Here is a 20,581-nt window from a genome sequence, read left to right as displayed (position 1 = left end):
AGTAGGACGTTAAACCCCATTTCATTTGCTCACATCAGAAAATGTCCTCGGTGATGCAGTATGGCAGATAAGTGTGTCAGTTTTTATAATTATAGTATGGATTCCCATTGTGGCCATTTTGTAGTTGAGACGTTATAAGGGCGAGGGAGTGCAGCAACAAGATGTAAAGGAACGACGCCGAGGGCAAGAGGGATTTTAATTTTTCTAAAGTATGAATTATTCAATGTGTACATTGCTATAGAATCACTCATTCTTTGTTCGTACAATTGCACCGTTGTTTTGGAACAAATTATCAATTCAAATTCGTAATGTCACTGTTATGACATCTTTAAAACTAAACAAAAACGTATCTATTGAAGCAGAATTTTACCAAGTGATACTTTTAATATGTAGATTATCCAGAGCTATTCTAATTACTTGTTATTTATAACCACTGCACCAGTTCAATGTATATAAATCTTTAATAAAGAAAGCAAGGAAGTATTTGTGATATGGGAGCCACGGTGGCTAGGTGGGTAAGGCGCTGGCTCGCTAGCCTGGAGGTCGGGCGTTCGATCCCTGCATTAGCCGAGAAAGTTCATCCCGATTTTCCGACGTGGTTTCCCCTTGTCAGTGATGCAGGATGGAGGGCCTGACAAGGACAACTGTCTAGTCCTTCGGATGAGACGAAAAACCGAGGTCCCGTGTAAACATTGGAATGCACGTAAAAGATCCCTTGGCAGTTGGAATTCGATATAAGAGTAGAGGATAGTGCTGCTGCCCGGGCAAAATTTCCCTCATAGCACACTGTATGGCGTATGCCCGTCTTCATTAGCCCAGTATAGGAGCAGAATAGTAGGACGTTGAACCCCATTTCATTTCATTTCATATTTGTGATAGAAGAACCAATTTATATACATAATTGGCAAAATATGTGCGCCAAAAATTAAATGTAATATCGCCAAGTTAAAAATACTGTTATCGTGTTATTGTTCACTTAATAATATGATCCCCCCCCCCCCACACACACACCCACACACAAACACACACACACACACACGCACCCCCCCCCCCCCCCCGGGCCGCTCAGCTACATAAATAAAAAATGCTTCTACCCAATCTGGACAGTAAAGTCATATACAATAGCATTGTTACATGATCACTGACCCCCTCCCCCACCCAACCCCACCCCCAAAAAAACAAAAAAAAAACAACATACATTGTCTCAGAAACCTGGCAAAACCCACTTCTGCAAATATTCCTGGATCCTTTGCCCTCAGACTTAAAGTTGTCTTTAATTTATGTTTAATCGACTCAAGAGTTATTGTCTGTCCACAATTTACTTCGAGTTTCCCAAAGTTTTAAATTTGCATGACTTGTTTTTACACACTTACCCCAATACATTTATATACGCCCATATATTTCAGTTTGAGTATGGTATGTCGCCACGTGGTCGCATGGGGGGGGGGGGCCTCAATATTTGTCTTGACAGATCTTTTTTCAAATTTGGTGTGTGACTCTCCGTATCCGAGATGCCCTCACTTTTCCGAAAACGCCGGGAACACGCTGGAGGCTATAGCATTTAACGGATTTTTTTGAAAATTTGGTGCGACACAATTGGATGTTGAAAGGACGAATCCTACAGATATTTAGAGTTCGGCACCTTCCGTTCCTGATTTACCCCCCCCCCCCCCTCGTTTTGTTAAACTTTGTTGGGGACTACAGTTTTTGCAAATTCGTTGTGAAACTTTAGGTTTGCAGGAGGATTAACCCTACTGATTTTCAAATTTGGTGTAAGGCATTGGGATCGCAGAGGGTGAACTCTCTTTATTTTGAGCATTCTCAAAATTTGTATTCCAGAGATTTAAAAGGCTTATGGTCGACATCAAATTTTGCTTTAGGATAAGTGGCTGTCTATGCATGGCTATATTTTATTTCAGACATAGCTGACATGTAGGCGTATTTCCACGATGTATGTGGCTATAATCGTAAATGTTTTGCTGTTAAATGTAATATAAGAAAATTTAATTACTCCTTCTTTAACTGTTTAACGTGTTTTCTAAAACCCTGCAATATTACTCTTTATATGTTTATTACTAACAATATGGTATGAAAAGTACAGTTTTATTTTATCGAATGAAAAATAGCTCGGCCTTGGTAATACCCCAATTTCAACTCTCGCGACCAAACGTGCCACCGTCTTGTACATGTACAATTGATTTGTTTATGCACGCGGTAACAAAATATTCCCCAAGCTGATATGCGTATAATGAAGGGGGAATTATAAAATGCCCTCAATACGCTTCCATATAATTGTACATGTACTATTAAGTATTCCGGGCCATTGCCAATACTGTGAATGCCAGCGCAGAGCAAGAATTATGTCGGTTATATGTATTCTACCGATCTGTACCGTGGATACTTCCAACCGACTTAGTCTACGCATATTGCAGCTGTAGTGGACTGAAAGCCAACAGCTCAACTGGCAGACAATCCATCCCCGTTAAAATGCAAGCCGTATTATAATGCGATATGACCTGGTTCTGTTGAGGGAAGTTAATCCCTATTTATCTATGTTATGTTTTATATAAACCAATGGATAAACAAATAAACATTGCGAAATAACCATGGGGCCAATGGGGAATTCTCGTACCACTGTCGACTCATTCATCAGTGTGCGTAGGACTTTGAAGGGTTTTTTTTCTGTGGCCAGTAACCGTAACGGTGTTTGTTGAAATGACTAAGGTGTTTACACAAGGTGTATACTACCGCACTAGTGCATGTCGCCTTATAAGTGTAAAATCCTCACATAAAAAGGCGTAAAGAAAAAGAACATTGAAACATGTTCACCAATTACTAAATTTAGAAACAGGATACGCGTATCGTCGAAACTAAAATGGAATATAAAGGAATTGAACAACCCCCCCCCCCCACGTTTCTGCACCTACTTGGCTATTGCGGCTACCGTATCATTTAATCATTTAAACATGACATAGTAAAAATACACACAATTCTATTAAATTGTAAATTATTAAGTCATTATGACCACTTACTTGCGAGTCATGATATATGCATTATATACATGTTGTTCGATCCCTGCATTGGCCGAGAAAGTTCATCAAGATTTTCCGGCGTGGTTCTCCCTTGTCAGTGATGCAGGACGGAGGGGCTGACAAGTAAAGCTGTCTAGTCGTTCGGATGGGACGAAAAACCGAGGTCCCGTGTACACTGTATGGTGTATGCCCGTCTTCATTAGCCCAGGTTAGGAGCAGAACAGTAGGACGTTAAACCCCATTTCATTTCATCTCATTTCATTTATATACATGTACATATATACTAGTATCGACATCTTTGCAGGTCGATGCGCTTGTGCATATGCATATTAATTTCTATGGTTGATTGGATACGCTAGAACACTTTGTGGAGTGTGATACCATACAGGTACCCATTACGATTGAGCCGTTATTATTGTTATATTTAAGGGGGATACTTGGGCGTATTCAGTCAAGATCACGTGATTATTTAATCCACTAGAGAAAGTTGTTTTAGGTCATCTGTTTAATACGTACGGTAGAGAATCGTGTATGCTAAAAAAATCTTGAACATCCATAATACGACGGCGAATATTTAACCAGTCTACATTATGACAGACGCTAGGTTTTCTACGAAGTCGCAGAATGAAGTTGTGCCGGAATGTGAAACGCTAGTACAGAAAGATATACAAGCTGAATCTAAGCATGTTGTACTATGGAGGAAATTCAAGTCGAGGTAGTATATCCTATTTCGTAATGTCTTTGTAAAATCAATTACATATATGCCTAGGACTATGTCCACTATTATATGCTTAAAGCGCTGGGGCGTGAGAATTAAAAGCAACTAATGTGCAGTCATTAACGTCTCAAAAACAGTTGGTGATATCATGTGGAAAATAATAAAACCTGACGTTACCTACTCCTGGTGGTAAATCCCTATAGGTTAGTGCTCTGTCGAATTTACTTCTTGCGAAAACCTATTATATAAAACATTCAGCTGAAACTTGTAATTTATGGTAATTTATTATTCAATAAATCATAAAGACAAATTAAATATTATACGAATAACCCAAGACATCGCTACACCGACAGCGTGAAGACGGGTAGATGGTCAACAGGTGCCGTGTACTGTTATTCTTACCCTATACTACTTCTAATTTTGATAATTTGGTGAATCTGTTGGCAGCCTTCGGACCATAGCATATTTTCTACCCTGTAGCTACGGCTTCTAAAATCCATTTAAAAATGTAGTGACTTAGTGGGGATAATAAGGGTGAATCTTAATGAAATTAATATCGACGGGGTTATTGTACAATCAAAACCTGGTAATCTCAGTATAAATGTGTAATCGTATTCATTCACCCGATTGGTACAGAACAGTACGACACTAAACCCCATTTCATTTTTAGAAATGAAATGGAATTGGGTTTAACGTCTTACTGTTCTGCTACTACTGGGCTAATGAAAACGGACATACTCCATACAGTGTTCTATGATGGACATTTTATATCAAATTCCAACTGCAAGGGGATGTTTAACGTGCATGCCAATGTGTACACGCGGGACCTCGGTTTTTCGTCCCATTCTTACGACTAGATAGCTGCCCTTGTCTGGCTCTCCGTCATGCACCGCTGACAAGGGGAACCACGTCGGAAATCCCAACGAACTTTCTCGGCGAACAGCGGGAGCGAACCCGCGACCTCAGGCTAGCGAGCGAGCGTCTTACCCAATTAGCCACCATGGCTCCCTTCATTTTTAGAACTGAATTCTGTTGATTGTACGAAAAGTCAAAATCCATATTGAAATACCGAGTTTTATATCAGTTATGTGCAGTGTGTTTTGTTATTTCTGCCCTCTACATATAGGAACACTCGTTTTTTAAATGAATTGGAATGGCGTTTTATGGGACGTAAGCACCAACATTGCTGTCTTGTAGGAGCCGCGGTGGCTCGGTAGAAAAAGCGCTGGCTCGCTAATCTGGAGGCCCCGGTTTCGTTCACTGTGTCTGTCGAGAAAGGTCCTCGAGATTTTCCGGCGTGGATTCCCCTTGTCAGTGATGTAGGAAGAAGGGTCTCGAGTGCATCTTCAATACAACTCGCGTTACTGCACTAGATGCATTCAATCTCCCTGAAAATAGGCCAGTCAACTTAGCATTTGGACCCACCACAAATTGCAAAAGAAATGATTTCACTTACATTCATTCCCGAATGACCCAAATCAATACCATGTTAATAGTCTTTTGATGAATCCCTCTATATTAAGTTAAAAGTAGTTAAGTTAAGAAGTAAATTTTGTACAGTGTGCCATTATAAATTATTCGTGCCAGCTTATTGCAAAATTGAAACAAATAGGCTATATTTAGAAATTAGTTGGAATGTTGTGACGACCTCTATAACGTATAGCAATCGACAGCTCAAGAGGGGTGTTATGACATATTTTCAAAATACCCTCTAAAGTATGGCGGTATATTAGATTCAAAATTCTAACATACTATCGTCTAATTTCTAACCTCCGTTCATGTAACTTCTAACCTTAATTCATGTAACTTCTAACCTTAAAGGAGCTAAATCGCTAACATTTGGGACCTAGAAATTGACACAAGTGGGTCGCAACTCATATAATACTGTAATATGAATGTATATAAACTGATATACATTCAATGGTTTCCGTTTTTACTCTAATTTCAAATCAGAAATAAACCAGCAGTCTCAATCGAATGCAAATTTCTAGCGCCTGGTTATTCAAGTCTACATACGCCGTTTGATTTGGTGCAATATGTCTAGCCTCGTGTAAAAATTGAAAACAACATCGAACGTGATATGGTTTGCAAATACTGTTTTAAATATAAGCTAAACAGCGTTTGTTATTTTTTTTAAAGACAAGTGCAGGATTTCGAGAATTTTATTTTATTTTTATTTTACAGTTAAGCCAATTACTATTTATATACTGTTGATCTATAAATTATTCTGTTAATGCTCTAAAATATGTCTCTTTATACTACCCGAACGACTAGCCACTGTCCGTGTCAGACCCTCGTCTTGTATCAATAACAAGGGACGGATAACCACGCCGGAATATGGCGGTTATATCATAAAAAAAAATATATGTCTATGGGTTATATAACATCGTCAGCTAGTATACACACTGCAAAACTACGCTTTATAATATTTCTGACATTATTAGTTCCGTCCTTGTGATTTGCGGAGGTTGCCGTTATTGTAGTCATATACAGTGTCTAGTACTTCGGGTCGGACGAAAACCGTTGCAGCTGTTATTCGTAATAAAAGTAGACCGTAAATTTCACTCATGGCACACCGTAAGTTCGTCTTCATTAGCCTGGATGGTGTAGAAAAGTAGGACGATAAACCGCTATCTATGAATTTCGGTATTGCTTTATGCAACTTGAATAAAATATTTTTGGAAAAAAAAACTACCATAAAGTTAGTCAGGTCGGTGTAATGAAGGAATCAGAAATAAAAACTCCATCCCAGACTCCCGAAAAGGCCGTTTCATCCCTACAGTATGAGGTTTCTAAATTTACATGTTCTGTATATCATTGAACCATATCAAGAAAAGGTTTATCATTTTTGTTAGAGGTAATAGAATACAGATTAACAGTAAATAAATATTATTGATGGCTTAACTGTCTTCAAGAAAATTGAAAAAAAAATGCTGTTTGGCTTTTATTTGAAGTAGTATTTACCAACCATTTCACGTTCGATGTTGTTTTCAATTCCACCATCGATTCCCTGGTTGTACTTGTCAAGGAGTAAGGTCGTTTGTCCAACCTCGTGGGTTTTCGCCGGGTCCTCCCACTGCTAAAGACCCCTACGCGCAAGCGAATTGTTGAAATAAATTGAACCATATGTTAGTCCAGAAATGACCTAGTTTGTGCCGAGTGGTCGTTACCCCCCTCTCTCCCCCTCTCTCTCTCTCTCTCTCTCATCACTCCACCCAATCACCAACCAGGCGAAGAGCGAGTCGTTTATATGTTACAGTCAATTTGTGTAACTAGTCATTTCATGTAATGACTAAACGAATCAGTCATTACGTGAAATGCCTGTGAGCATCAGGCAATACGTGCAATGACTAAAAATTCCAGTCAATACACGAAATGACTAAAAATCATGGTCGGGGATTACGCGAAATGACTGAAGTGCTGTTAAACCTATAAAAATACACTGTAAACCATTTTTTGACGTCAAATCAAACGTTAAATCAAACATTGCAGAAAAATATGCATATAGTTGTCAAATCTCATTTTATTTCAAAAATTCTGACTGGTTCATCTCTAAAGTCGCATGTTTTTGCATAACATACTGCTATGACAGCGGTTGAAGCATTTTGATTTTGATATTGTTTTTGAAACATTTGCATCTATTCGTCCCTTGAAACCTGCATCATTGATAACCAGTGTAAGATTCTATTCTAGAGGGTTGGGCGTTGGGGGAGCTATTCCAATTTCTATAGGATGAAATTCTATAGTGTTCTACTTAATTTTGGGGGTCTGTAGGAAATAATGACCAGAAATATTCTGTAGTGCAAATCTCATAATTTTTCCTACAGATTTAAGCTATAGTGTTTTCTGTAGTAAATTCTATAGTTGTCTGTTTGTCTTTAATCAAGTTTTGTGAACAGACTGCACAGTTACTGAGTTAGTTGTCTCACTGTCTTCAGTTTCTTGTAAATACTAACTTCTATGAAGTAGTTATACATGTACATTGAATTTGATTGGCCGAGAAAGTTCATCCATATTTTCCGGCGTGGTTCTCCCTTGTCAGTGATGCAGGACGGAGGGGCTGACAAGAAAAGCTGTCTAGTCGTTCGGATGGGGCGAAAAACCGAGGTCCCGTGTACACATTGGCGTGCACGTAAAAGATCCCTTGGCAGTTGGAATTTGATATAAGAGTAGGCCGTAGTGCCGCTGTCCGGGAAAAATTTCCCTCGTGCCTGTCTTCATTAGCCCAGGTTAGGAGCAGAACAGTAGGACGTTAAACTCCATTTCATTTCATTTCATTTCACATTGAATTTGAATTATTAAAATTCAGCCATGAACAAACAGTCTTCTCTTGGATTAACTTAAATCAATCCGTTAGCTAACGGATAATGAAATTTAACGGATCGTTAACAAACGACACGTTAGCAAGATAACGATCCGTTGGAGTTTAACGGACCATTAAAATAACTTAGTTTTGAGCAACCGGCGGATCAACTTGGCTAGCTGGAGGTGCAAAATCCTGACTGGTAGTTTGTGTGGTTGTTTGTGGAGGTCCGCTTCCATCGAAGTGATACCTTTATTGTCGTTCGTGTGTTCGTCTCTGGAGTTTAACGTCCACTTCCACCGGGGGTGATATCGTAGAGAATCTTTATTGTTATGTGCAAGGGGCTTAAGAAGAAGTCTCCTGTGTGAAACCGCTTGAGGACAGTCATTTAAGGGAAGCCACAGATTAGAAACTCAATTAAAACAAGCATGACTATTCGTGGATGAAACAGAGCCACTGGGTTGTGAAAACACCTGTTCATTAACACCTGACTTTTTATCCGATTTTGATGAAACTTAAAACATATCTTTAAATCACACGGATCTCAGTTCTTTTGATATTTAAAACTTTCATACCATAACTTTCAAAATCGGATAACCAGCGGCTGCCAGGCAGGATACGCCCACATTTTCCAAAGGATGGATAGAGAACAAGCCAAAAACAAACGCGATTTTTTGTACAATCGGGGGCAATAATCCAGAAAGTTATGGCCTGAAATGTGCAAATATCGAAAGGGACCGAGATCTTTGGTATATAAAGATATGTTTTAATATGTATTACACACTTCTACACAATTTGCGTACAAAGAGCGGACATTTTGTCGGGCAGTTTCATCTCACTTTTCCCGAAATTCGAATTTAGCCTTCTTTATTGTTGGATGGTGATGTATTTAAATGGTTTTTAAAATCGGAAAAAATTGTGACCTCTAGAGAATCCGCAAGCTAAAAATGCGATTTTTTTCGAATAATCAGGGGCCATAATCCAAAAAGTGAAGTTCGGTATCCGCGATTTTTAAAAGGAATCAAGATCTTAGTGTGTAATGGTGATATATTCACACGTTTTTTTTTAAATCGGATAAAAATTGTGACCTCTACAGGGGCCACAAGCTAAAAACGTGATTTTTGGTTCAATCAAGGGCCATAATTCAGGAAGTTACGATCCGATATGCGCGAATATCTAAAGTAACCAATATCTTTGGGTTATAAACATGTATTACATGTTTCATCGTGGGTTTTCTTCAGGTCCTCCGGTTTCCTCCCACTGCTAAAGACCCCTACGCGCAAGCGAATTATTAAAATAAAATTGAACCATATGTTAGTCCCGAAATGACCTAGTTTGTGTCGAGTGGACGTTAAACCTCATCTCTCTCTCTCTCTCTCGGGGATCACGTGGCTAAGTGGGTAAGACGCTAGCTCGCTAGCCTGGAGGTCGGGTGTTCGATCCCTGCATTGGCCGAGAAAGTTCATCCAGATTTTCCGGCGTGGTTCTCCCTTGTCAGTGATGCAGGACGGAGGGGCTGACAAGGAAAGCTGTCTAGTCGTTCGGATGTGACGAAAAACCGAGGTCCCGTGTACACATTGGCGTGCACGTAAAAGATCCCTTGGCAGTTGGAATTCGATATAAGAGTAGGCCGTAGTGCCGCTGTCCGGGCAAAATTTCCCTCATAGCACACTGTATGGCGTATGCCCGTCTTCATTAGCCCAGGTTAGGAGCAGAACAGTAGGACGTTAAACCCCATTTCATTTCATTTCTCCCTCTCTCTCTCTCTCTCTCTTTCTCTCTCTCTCTCGCAGTTTTGGCCCGATTTTCACAAAATTCTGACCTCTAGAGGATATGCAAGCTAAAAACGAGGGGCGGCCATTTTGTCTGGCAGTTTTGGTCCAATTTTCATGAAATTCAAACTCAGACAAAATTACAGTGTGACGGTGATATATCCAAACGTTTTATTTAATCGGACAATAATTGTGACCTCTATAACCTTTAAAATGAACAGATGTGTCCATCAGACAATGACAACATTGTCCTTTTATGTGTTAGACCTACACATATTGCCTGATTTGCAAAGTCTGCAATCAGGCATTAAGTGTAAAAAGAAGGTAGGAATTTTAGTCATTTCGTGTAATGTCTGGATTTTTCGGTCATTACACGTATTGCCTGGTGCTCACAGGCTCTTCGCGAAATGACTGATTTGTTTAGTCATTACGTGAAATGACCGATTACACAGGTTGACTGTAACATATATAAACATAATGGTCCCTACCAGGTGCGCAATCACCAAATGAGCACGCAGTGGCGACACCAAACGACTTCATAATGATGGTTGCTAGGCAGAAGTGTACAAATTCTAAACGTGTAAAGAATCATTGAAGAAGACGTTTTTCGTCTAAATAATAGAAATAAGATGAAATAGAATTAAAATTTACACTGAACAAATAAAGAAGTTGGATTATACATTGTCTTAACTTAGAAATTACACGAATTGAAGTTGGAAATTACATGAATTAAGGTTAGAAGTTACATGAATTAAGGTTAGAAGTTACATGAACGGAGGTTAGAAATTAGACGATAGCATGTTAGAAGTTTGAATCTAATATACCGCCATAATTACATGAATTAAGGTTAGAAGTTACATGAATTAAGGTTAGAAGTTACATGAACGGAGGTTAGAAATTAGACGATAGCATGTTAGAATTTTGAATCTAATATACCGCCATACTAAAGCTATTTATACTCATGGCTCGACAATTGTACATTTGTAAAAATTCTGAGCCAGTGTTCGGGTTAGTCAGTCGCTTAATTACTAATGGTGGGGGTGGGGAGTAGCATTTTACAGTAAACATACGTTTCTTGATTATATGTGTCAAGTGTTATCCTCCTCTATTTTACAAGATATTCTGCTCTAGCTTTTATCTATAGAAAAGGTATAAGTTTGAATACGGTTATTAATATGTGCCGTAAAAAAAGTTTCAAGTACGAATACGACTATTAATATTGCCAGTCAAAAAAGATAATATTTTCCGTATAAAAATGGTCCAGGTTCGGTTCCTGCTATTAAAGATGCATTATGTAAGAGCTAAATCTGCCTAATGCAGATCTTTCGTTTGGTCTCAAATGTCATATTTTTTTATCAACTCTTTAAACCATCGGATGGCACACTGAAGTTAGGTGCTCTCGGCACGGCGACAGACACAGCACGGTTAAATCTTCGTAGTGTAAAAGCTATCCTGTCTAAGAACGGTTCTCGGTGCAGATTACTGCGCATGCGCCAAATTAACCTTGACTTTTTTCCCTCAAACTTTGACAGTTCTGTAATCAGTTCTGGCAAATGGCTGCCCAAACTAAATCAACCGCCATAATTGTTTTCATCCGGGTAAATTACATAGGGACTGAAATTAACTTTTCGGTGAAGAGATCCACATTTGGTGTGCCCCTTGACGGTTCCGAGGCCGGTTATTGTAGAGTAATGTAAACCGGTCAATTTCTTGAAATTTATCGCGGCCTAGTACCGTGCCGGAAACGGCACACTTATCTTGGGCTAGTGTACGGGGTTTATGCACATGTGTAGAAGAATAGTCCTATCGATCATATAAATAACGTTAAGGATTGTATAATAGCGATTTGAGACCTATTAAAGTCCCGATGCGCCATTTACATTTTCGCTAAAAAATCAAATACCAAAAGGCCTAATACACGCTAAATATGCACTCAGTGTTGATTATTAATATGTAATAAAAAAAAACAAAATCGAAATACGTACGATAGATAATCTCCCAGCTTAGATCCAATCGGATTTTAAAAGATCCACCAGGTTTCGCCACTGACAAGCATAGATCAATCAAATTTCAATTTAACATTGCTGTGTTAATACTGAACGGAATTTAACCAATTCTGACTCTTATTCCTATAGTTTGCAAGTGATTCCTGTATAACTATCGATAGGTTTTTTTCATTGTCCTTTACAGAGATCTTCCTTTGGGAATATAATCATTAAGTATGCCATATTTAAAGAAGATTGACCGGGCATTGCGCCCTGTAGGCGATTCACAAGAGTTTTGAAACAGGGGCTATAACTCCGTACCTAATTAGATAAATTGGCCCAAATCAACAGGGGTTAACTTTAAGGTATGAGGGATAAGTTTACACGGCTTCAAGGCGATCTTAACTAAATAATTAAAATAACTAGTCCTGTCTGTTTTGTTATATATATACAACTGCTAGTTTTATATTTGAAAATTTATGTGTTAGTTGTTTTGCGAAATAGGATCTGTTATCTATGAGCAAGCTATGTGACCTGTAGAGTAGAATAGCACACATTTATTTCATTAATTATATCTAATATTGATACTGTTATTGTAGTCATTAAAACAGAATAACAATAAAATGATAATATTCATTAATAATTTTAGTGAATGCTTGCTTATTAAGCACTTTATAAAAGCAATGATCTGTATATATGTATACAGATAAGATCTGGTGTGCTATGAAATAAGTCGGTGACATGGTCACCTACTTTTTTATACCACTTGGAAAACTTACAACACGATTTGAAAGAAATTTCACCTAAAAGCATTCAAGCAATAAGTTGCATTCACGAAGAAATGTAGGCTATTGTTGAAAGTAGAATAAAATGGGGTTTAACCTACCTATTTTAGAGAGAGAGAGAAATAGGGTTTAACGTCCATTCGACACAAACTAGGTCATTTCGGGACTAACATATGGTTCAATTTTATTTCAATGATTCGCGTGCGCGTAGGGGTTTTTAGCAGTGGGAGAAAACCGGAGGACCCAGAGAAACCCACGAGGCTGGACAGACGTCCCTACTCAATGTCACGTACAACCGGAAAATCGAAAACAGCCAGTTAACTCAATGACAGACCTTAGGATACAACGCGCAGGCGCTAACCATTCGGCCACCCCCACCCCCAACCCCCAACACACACACTTTTTCGACCGACTGGACTTATGAAGAAAGATGTGTTTAAAGTCACTTTCGTGCATCGTTATCCGAGAAATATTCCACTAGAATTACACGAAACGGATAAAGGTTAGTTTAACGCAGTTAATATTACGTCAATGAGGACCGCACCACACATAAACGATTACATAAGACAAACCAGCTAGCAGAACATAATATCCACAGACATTTCAAATAATAACCAACAAACAAACATATATACACGTACGCGGGCTGGCTGAAAAGTTTTAAGCCTATCTGTGAAAGGGCCGTACAGAGTCTATGGTTTCAATTTATTTTTGGGGGATTGGATGGCTGAATGGTTAGCGTGCGCGCGCTGTATCATAAAGTCTGTCATTGAGTCGACTGGCGTGGTTTCGAATCCCCGGTTGTACGTGTAGAGGAGTAGGGTCGCCTGTCCAACCTCGTGGGTTTTCTCCGGGTCCTACGGTTTCCTCCCACTGCTAAAGACCCCTATGCGCAAGCGAATTATTGAAATAAAATTGAACCATATGTTAGTCCCGAAATGACCTAGTTTGTGTCGAGTGGACGTTAAACCCCATTTCTCTGTCTCTCTCTCTTCAATTTATTTTTCTACATAGTCCCATTCGAGGTGTACACAATGAGTCCAACGATGTTCCACGGTCTGGATGCCGGTCTGGAGACGGACAATGCCCATTATCAGTACAGATCTGATATTAGTAATTAAACTCATTCCAAATATAATGTTAACATGCGAATCTTTGCCACGGTGAATCAGTAACAACGATTTGAAGATGGACATCGTCACATCAAAAATGTTTAGTTATATTATAAAGTCATAAGTATAAGTTGATAGCAAATGCTATAGCAAATGCTACTTTTTCAAATCTGAAATAGGGATTTTAAATAAAAAACCTATAATTTAAACTAAGTAAGTATAGAAGGGTGTTAATAAAAGTAAGGTGTTGTTAAATTTAATCTAAATATGATAGGTAAATCCAAGTAATACGGTGGCTGATAAGGGACATGAAAAATAATATAATTTGGTTTTTTTTAATATTCAACCAAGTCAATTTTAATATAATTTGTTTTTTATAATTTTCACCCAAGTCAATTTTAATTTTCACCCAAGTCAATTTTAATATAATTTGTTTTTTGTAATTTTCACCCAAGTCAATTTTAATATAATTTGTTTTTTATAATTTTTACGGAAGCGTATAGGGGTCATGCAAAATTTTGAAGAAGACCCCGAGATCCTGCGATCCTGTGATACTTTCTCGAGATCTCAATTTAATGTTCTCGAAATCCCCTAATAATTTTCTCGAGAATCTCCCATCCCGTGTTAAAGATCTCGAGAATTCGAGTTAATGTTCTCAGGAACTTGCCATCCTGTGTAAATTTTCTCGAGATCTCGGGTATTTTTATGTATGCGCGTAGTTTTAACGCCCCACAACCTGTCGTTTCGGAGTTTACCCCCCCCCCCCCCACACACACACACACAAACACTTTCCCGAAAACCTTAACACGATATAGCCCAAAGTGTTTAACGGATTTGTTTCAAATTTAGTGTAAAGCACTGGGGCCATGAGAGGACGACCCCTGTCGCTTCTCGCGCACCTTGTCGTTCTGGAGTTATCTCCCTTTTCTGAAAATACTTGTTAACGCAATAGAGGCTACAGTTTTTAACTGATTTTGTTTTTCAAAGGTGGTGTGAAGCACTATAGGACCTTTCGATTTTCAGTACTCCGCAAAATTTTGTTCGAAGTTTACCCTCTTTCTCCGTATTTTTTTTTTCAAATATGTGACGATGAGAGGACGAACCCTATCGATATTCAGCATTCTGTGACCTTCTGTTCGTTAATATACCCCCCCCCCCCCTGAAAGCCTTGTTCACGTGATAGAGGCTTCACTTTTACAATTGTGTGAAGCTTTGCAGTTACACTCTCCATTCTTTGAAAACTTGTTTTTAACGGATTTTCGATATTCAGTGTTTCGCGACAAGGATGACCCCTGTTAATTTTCAGCAATATAACGTTTTCTATCCCAGAGATATAACAAGCACGTGAACACGATAGAGATTAGATTTCTTGATGAATGCTAGATCCTTATTCAGTTTTCCTTTCAAATAATCTGCTGTTGAGGCATAGATGCTGCGTGGGCGTATCTCCACATTTTGCGTGGCGATCGTTCAATTAATTTTTGAATCATTAGTGTCATAAGCAGAGGAACCCTATTTATTTTCGGCGGAACGATGAACCTTATTGATTTGCAGCGCTCCCTGACGTTTTGTTTAACGTTATTCCTATTTTCCGGTAAATCTTGTGAACGCGCTAGAGCCCAGAGTTTTTCAAGATTTTTTTATTTAAAATCTGCTCCGAAGCATTTGTGCCACAAGACAAACTCTGTGTCTAGCTTTATTCTAAAACAAAATATGGTCCGAAAACCATGTAAAAAATGACATTTTCAATTAAACGTCGCCCACACATTAAATTGAAATAATTTAACAAACATGTCTGTAATTCAAAGCTTTACACATTAAAGCTAACGTGGTAGAGTTTTGAATTTCATATTCGGTGTGAAGTATTGGGGCCATAAGACGATGAACCCTATAGATTTTAATCATATTTCAAATTTAGTGTAAATCATGGGTACCCTATCGATTGTCCGTTTATTCTTTCATTATATATAGTTAGCAGTTTTCCTTTGTAACAAATGTTAGAGTATTTTTTTTTTATTATCAAATTTGATGCGAAGTATTTGGCCAATGGTTGCTTCAAAGCGGTGAGACACTATCATATAAGGTTTCATATTATCTCAGGATCTCGAGAAAATTTACATAGAATGTCAGCATCTCGAAAAAATTTACATAGAATGTCAGCATCTCGAGAACATTAACGGGATTTCGAGAAAGTATCACAGGATGGCAGGATCTCGGGACCTTCTACAAAATTTTGCATGACCCCTATACGCTTCCGTAAATTTTCACCCAAGTCAATTTTAATATAATTTTTTTTTTATAATTTTCACCCATGTCAATTTTAATTTTCACCCAAGTCAATTTGGTTTTTTTTATAATTTTCATCCAAGTCAATTTTAATATAATTTGATTTTTATAATTTTCACCCAAGAATTTCCAACCAGCGCGTGACGTCATCTCATTTAGCCTCGTTTCCAAAGCACTAATGACCTAGTTTTAGTTTGTGTAGAGTGGACGTTAAACTCTCTCTCTCTCTCTCCCTCTCCCTCTCTCTCTCTCAAAGTTTGCGTACGAGGGGCGACCATTTTGTCCGGCAGTTTCGATCAGATTTTCAGAAAATGCGAACTCAATCATCATTAGGGCGTAACGGTGATATATTCAAACGTTTTTTTTTAACTCGGATACAAATTGTTACCTATAGAGGGACCACAAGCTAAAAACGAGATTTTTCGTACAATCAAGGGTCGTAATTCAGAAAGTTAAGATCCGATAAGCGCGAATATCGAAAGAAACCAGATGATAATTGTGACCTCTAGAGTGTCCACACGCTAAAAAAAAGTGACTTTTCGTACAATCAGGGGCCATAATTCATGAAGTTTCAATCCGATACATGCCAATATCGAAAGAAACCTAGATCTTTTGGGGTTAAACCTATATTTCAAGTCTCGTCAAAATCGGATAAGAATTGTGACCTGTATAGTGTCCACAAACAAATTATGGATGGACGTCCGGACGGACAGGGGTGACGACAATATACGTCCATATTCTTCGCCCGATTCAACCTGTCGATTGCATCACCTTTCACGTCACATGATTAAACATGGCGGCGTCTATGTTTTAATCTATCACGTGACTTCTCGATATGAGTGGTGATTGGCTATTGAATTCTATATTCGGCCGAATGCTTCGGCGAAGCGGACACACCAGGCGAATATAATTCGGCCGAATATATGAAACCTGTTTGATTCGGGCGAATCATTCGGCCGAATGACAGCGGACACACTAGGCGAATTTCGACGCCGATTGATTCGGCCGAATCATTCGGCTAGTGTATCCACCGCTTAAGATAAAACATAATACATTACAATGGAAACGAGGCTAATTGGGATGACGTCATGCGCTGGGTGGAAATTCTTGGTGAAAATTATAAAAATCAAATTATATTAAAATTGACTTGGGTGAAAACTATAAAAAAACAAATTATATTAAAATTGACTTGGGTGGAAATTAAAATTGACTTGGGTGAAAATTAAAATTGACTTGGGTGAAAATTATAAAAAACAAATTATATTAAAATTGATTTGGGTGAAAATTATATAAAACAAATTATATTAAAATTGACTTGGGTGAAAATTAAAATTGACTTGGGTGAAAATTATAAAAACAAATTATATTATTTTCCATGTCCCTTATCAGCCACCGTAAAGTATCATATTTCAGCCTAAACTTTGGCCTAATTCCATTCCATTCGAAACTGAAACTTGTAAGATGGTGAAACAATGCCGTTCGGTTTAAGAGGGAATAGAAGAGAAATAATTTACGATCAATAGGAATGTCACGAAAAGATTTTTTTAAATTAAAATGCTTGCGTATGTTTGTTTCATAATGACCCATGTAGTGTGTTTACGAGACGTTAGATTCCATTTTTAGATTCAGAAATATACAAGTTGTAAGTGCTCGGATTCTTTAACTACTGCGAGCAATAGCCATCGTAAGTCCCATAACTCAGAGGGTGTCTTGTAAGAAAAGATTTTACACCTTTTTTTTTATTTTCAGACCAATGTCAGAATGGGTTTTACTCATAATGAGTTGCATATGCTGTGCTTTACTGATGGGATATGTTTATGGAATAGGTGCCTTTTTCTTGGAAATGAAAGATTCGTTCGGTACAAGTCGAGCTGAAACATCATTGGTACAGTCTGTTACTATCGGAATAATGTGCTGTGGTGGTAAGATTATATACTGGTCGAAAAAACCTTGGCAGTTTGAATTTGAAAACGCCGGAGGGAAGTCCAATTCACCAACAACCCGCCTTGCATTGCAAACGTCAGCATAGAATTAAACGTTATGTTAGTCTAAAGTATTGCGCTGGGAAATTTAACCACAAATCCACTGTACTGGCCAGATGAATTTAAACACGTTGATCTTCGATTGACCCGTCTTCATTACTAGCAGGAGCCACACCACCGTTTCTTTTGCAAGTCTGCTAAAAACAATCTCTTTTCATTGGCTTGAATGGGTGGGTCTCGTCGCCTAAGATATTTTCTTCTTACACGATTCAATCAATGAACAAAGACAAATATTGATCAAATTGATACAGCATCATGAGTTAACTAATATTTACATCGACTGACGACCACCATACACAGCTTGATTTATCAATTTGAACTGATTAGGTTGACCTATAATATATATAACAGTAATTATATAATTGGTTGGTGTAAAATTGGGGCCGCGGTGGCTCAGTGAGCAAGGCACTGGCTCACTAACCAGGGGTTATAATTTTCCAGCCTGGTTTTCCCTTGTCAGTCTGTACATTTGATGTAACATATACCTGGGGTTTCCTTATTCCAAGTTATCGATCTTTTAGGTTTATTGAGTAGCGGGTATCTTGCTTGAGACAGTGTATATAATGCCCCATACCCCTTTTCGGGGGGTTGGATGACCGAATGGTTAGCACGTGCGTGCTGTATCATACGGCCTGTCATTGAGTCAACTGCCGTGGTTTCGAATCCCCGGTTGTACGTGACAAGGAGTAGGGTCGCCTGTCCAACCTCGTGGGTTTTCTCCGAGTCCTCCGGTTTCCTCCCACTGCTAAAGACCCCTACGCGCAAGCGAATTATTGAAATAAAATTAGACCATATGTTAGTCCCGAAATGACCTAGTTTGTGTCGAGTGGACGTTAAACCCCATCTCTCTCTCTCTGTCTCTCTCTCTCCATACCCCTTCTCATTTATCTAAGATTTACATAGCTGATGCGCTTTCTTGTATTTTGCCCCCCCCCCAATATTTGTATTTGATTTGTTGCATGTTTTATTAAAGGTTTTATATCACCACTTGCTGCTAGTGTTGTTGGAATTGGTAATATGTGTATTATTGGAACATGTGTTGCTTGTTGTGCCATTGTGGGCGGTTCGTTTATTCATAACCTAAGCGTGATTATAATAACTATTGGTGTTATGGGAGGTAAGATCCTTTCATTATTGGTACTGTTATATCACCCGTTAAGTATCTGATATACGCTTGTCGCAACATGTCATCCCGTCCATCGTTCGTTATGCCTAGATGATTGATATGGTGTTGTATTTAGTCATAATTAATGTGCTAGCTGTGGATTTCTTTGGTAATTAAATTTACGGTAAATAAGAAATTTTTTCTTATATTTTTCAGGGTTAGGACTATGCAACATGTTCGCCATTCTGTTCATTGCAATTGGCAAAACTTTCAAAGACAATTATAACGCCGCCCTGGCGGCTTTGCTTGTCGGTGGTGGATTAGGATACTTCATGTTTCCCTTTCTGAACGTATTGATGATGCAGCAGTATGGATGGAGAGGGGTATTTCTGATTCACGGTGGTCTTTTGCTCAACTTTATTCCTTTGGGGATGTTTTATCGGATAATTCTTCAAACTGATCCATCACTCGTAAAGGACAAAAAGTGCTCAAATCATTCTTATTTTCAGTCTCATATCTCATTATGGAAAGACCCAGTACACATAACGTTTTTCATTTGTTTGATTCTTAGATCAGTGCCATTAGGACTCCTCAATTACTTCATGTTGGATATAGCTGCTTATAAAAAATTTGATGCTGTTACCGGGTCGTTGTTTTTATCATGTGTTGGATTAGGCAATATCGTAGGAAGGGTCTCGATCTTAGTCTCCCGACCTCTTATAAAAATGGAACCAGTAAAGGAATATTCATTAGACGTTATATTTACTGGGTTGACTATTTTTTGCATCGGTTTGGTAGACACCTATGCACTAATGTTAACTTGTTGTTTTCTGTTCGGTATACCATACGGAATGCTATCAAGCACCGCTAATATTGCAGTATTTTCTGTAGCAGGGAGCAATCGATACCCAACAGCATTAGGTATTTACAATACTGGACTGGGTATTGGATTTGGAATAGCAGGTCCAATAGGAGGTAATCATTATTCAGTTTTTTTTAGATCAACTTTTAATATAAAAACTAAAGTTATCACACTTCATAATGTAGCAGCGTAGACGTTGTTATATGTCCTCAAGGGATGTTTAGGTGTTCTGAGATTTAAGAGTTAGTGTAAATCAGACAACTCCCATCTTGCAACCTCTTAGCATCTGAATATTAATGCTGTCTAATAGTGTTTTAATATTGGTAAATATACGTCGTGTCCCTCACATATGTATTGAAGAATACGAAATAATACTTTTGATTTATTTGGAGATTTCACATAGCTATCTATTTTCCTACCAGTTTTATGTCATATTAATTCAATATGTTAGAAATAACAGACACCCCTATCGTTTTAAAATACATGTATAATGTATGTAATTATTTAGTCGCAATTGGCACGATTTCCGTCCTTGACATATACTAGATGTGAGTATTGTCGTCGCTCTCACCGCGATTA

The 20,581-nt window shown here is 38.3% G+C and overlaps 1 protein-coding gene across 2 annotated transcripts in view; it reads left to right on the top strand.

The window, feature by feature from the left end:
* Positions 1-20,581, top strand: part of LOC126832474 (monocarboxylate transporter 3) — a 46,602-nt gene that overhangs the window by 25,548 nt on the left and 473 nt on the right. Inside the window, exons 1-4 of one of the 2 annotated variants that reach the window (XM_050563272.2) lie at positions 3,446-3,747; positions 17,743-17,915; positions 19,009-19,152; positions 19,357-20,115. In XM_050563272.2, the coding sequence (XP_050419229.1) occupies positions 3,623-3,747; positions 17,743-17,915; positions 19,009-19,152; positions 19,357-20,115 (1,201 nt within the window). In that variant the 5' untranslated portion in view covers positions 3,446-3,622. Of the gene's footprint in view, positions 1-3,445; positions 3,748-17,742; positions 17,916-19,008; positions 19,153-19,356; positions 20,116-20,581 lie in introns of those variants that run through there. The other variant, XM_050563273.2, reaches the window with a different exon arrangement.

The sequence above is a fragment of the Patella vulgata genome, chromosome 9 (assembly GCF_932274485.2).
Source record: "Patella vulgata chromosome 9, xgPatVulg1.2, whole genome shotgun sequence".
Classification (NCBI taxonomy): Eukaryota; Metazoa; Mollusca; class Gastropoda; family Patellidae; genus Patella; species Patella vulgata.
Note: the sequence above shows the minus strand (reverse complement) of the source record. Positions and strands in the feature narration are given on the sequence as shown.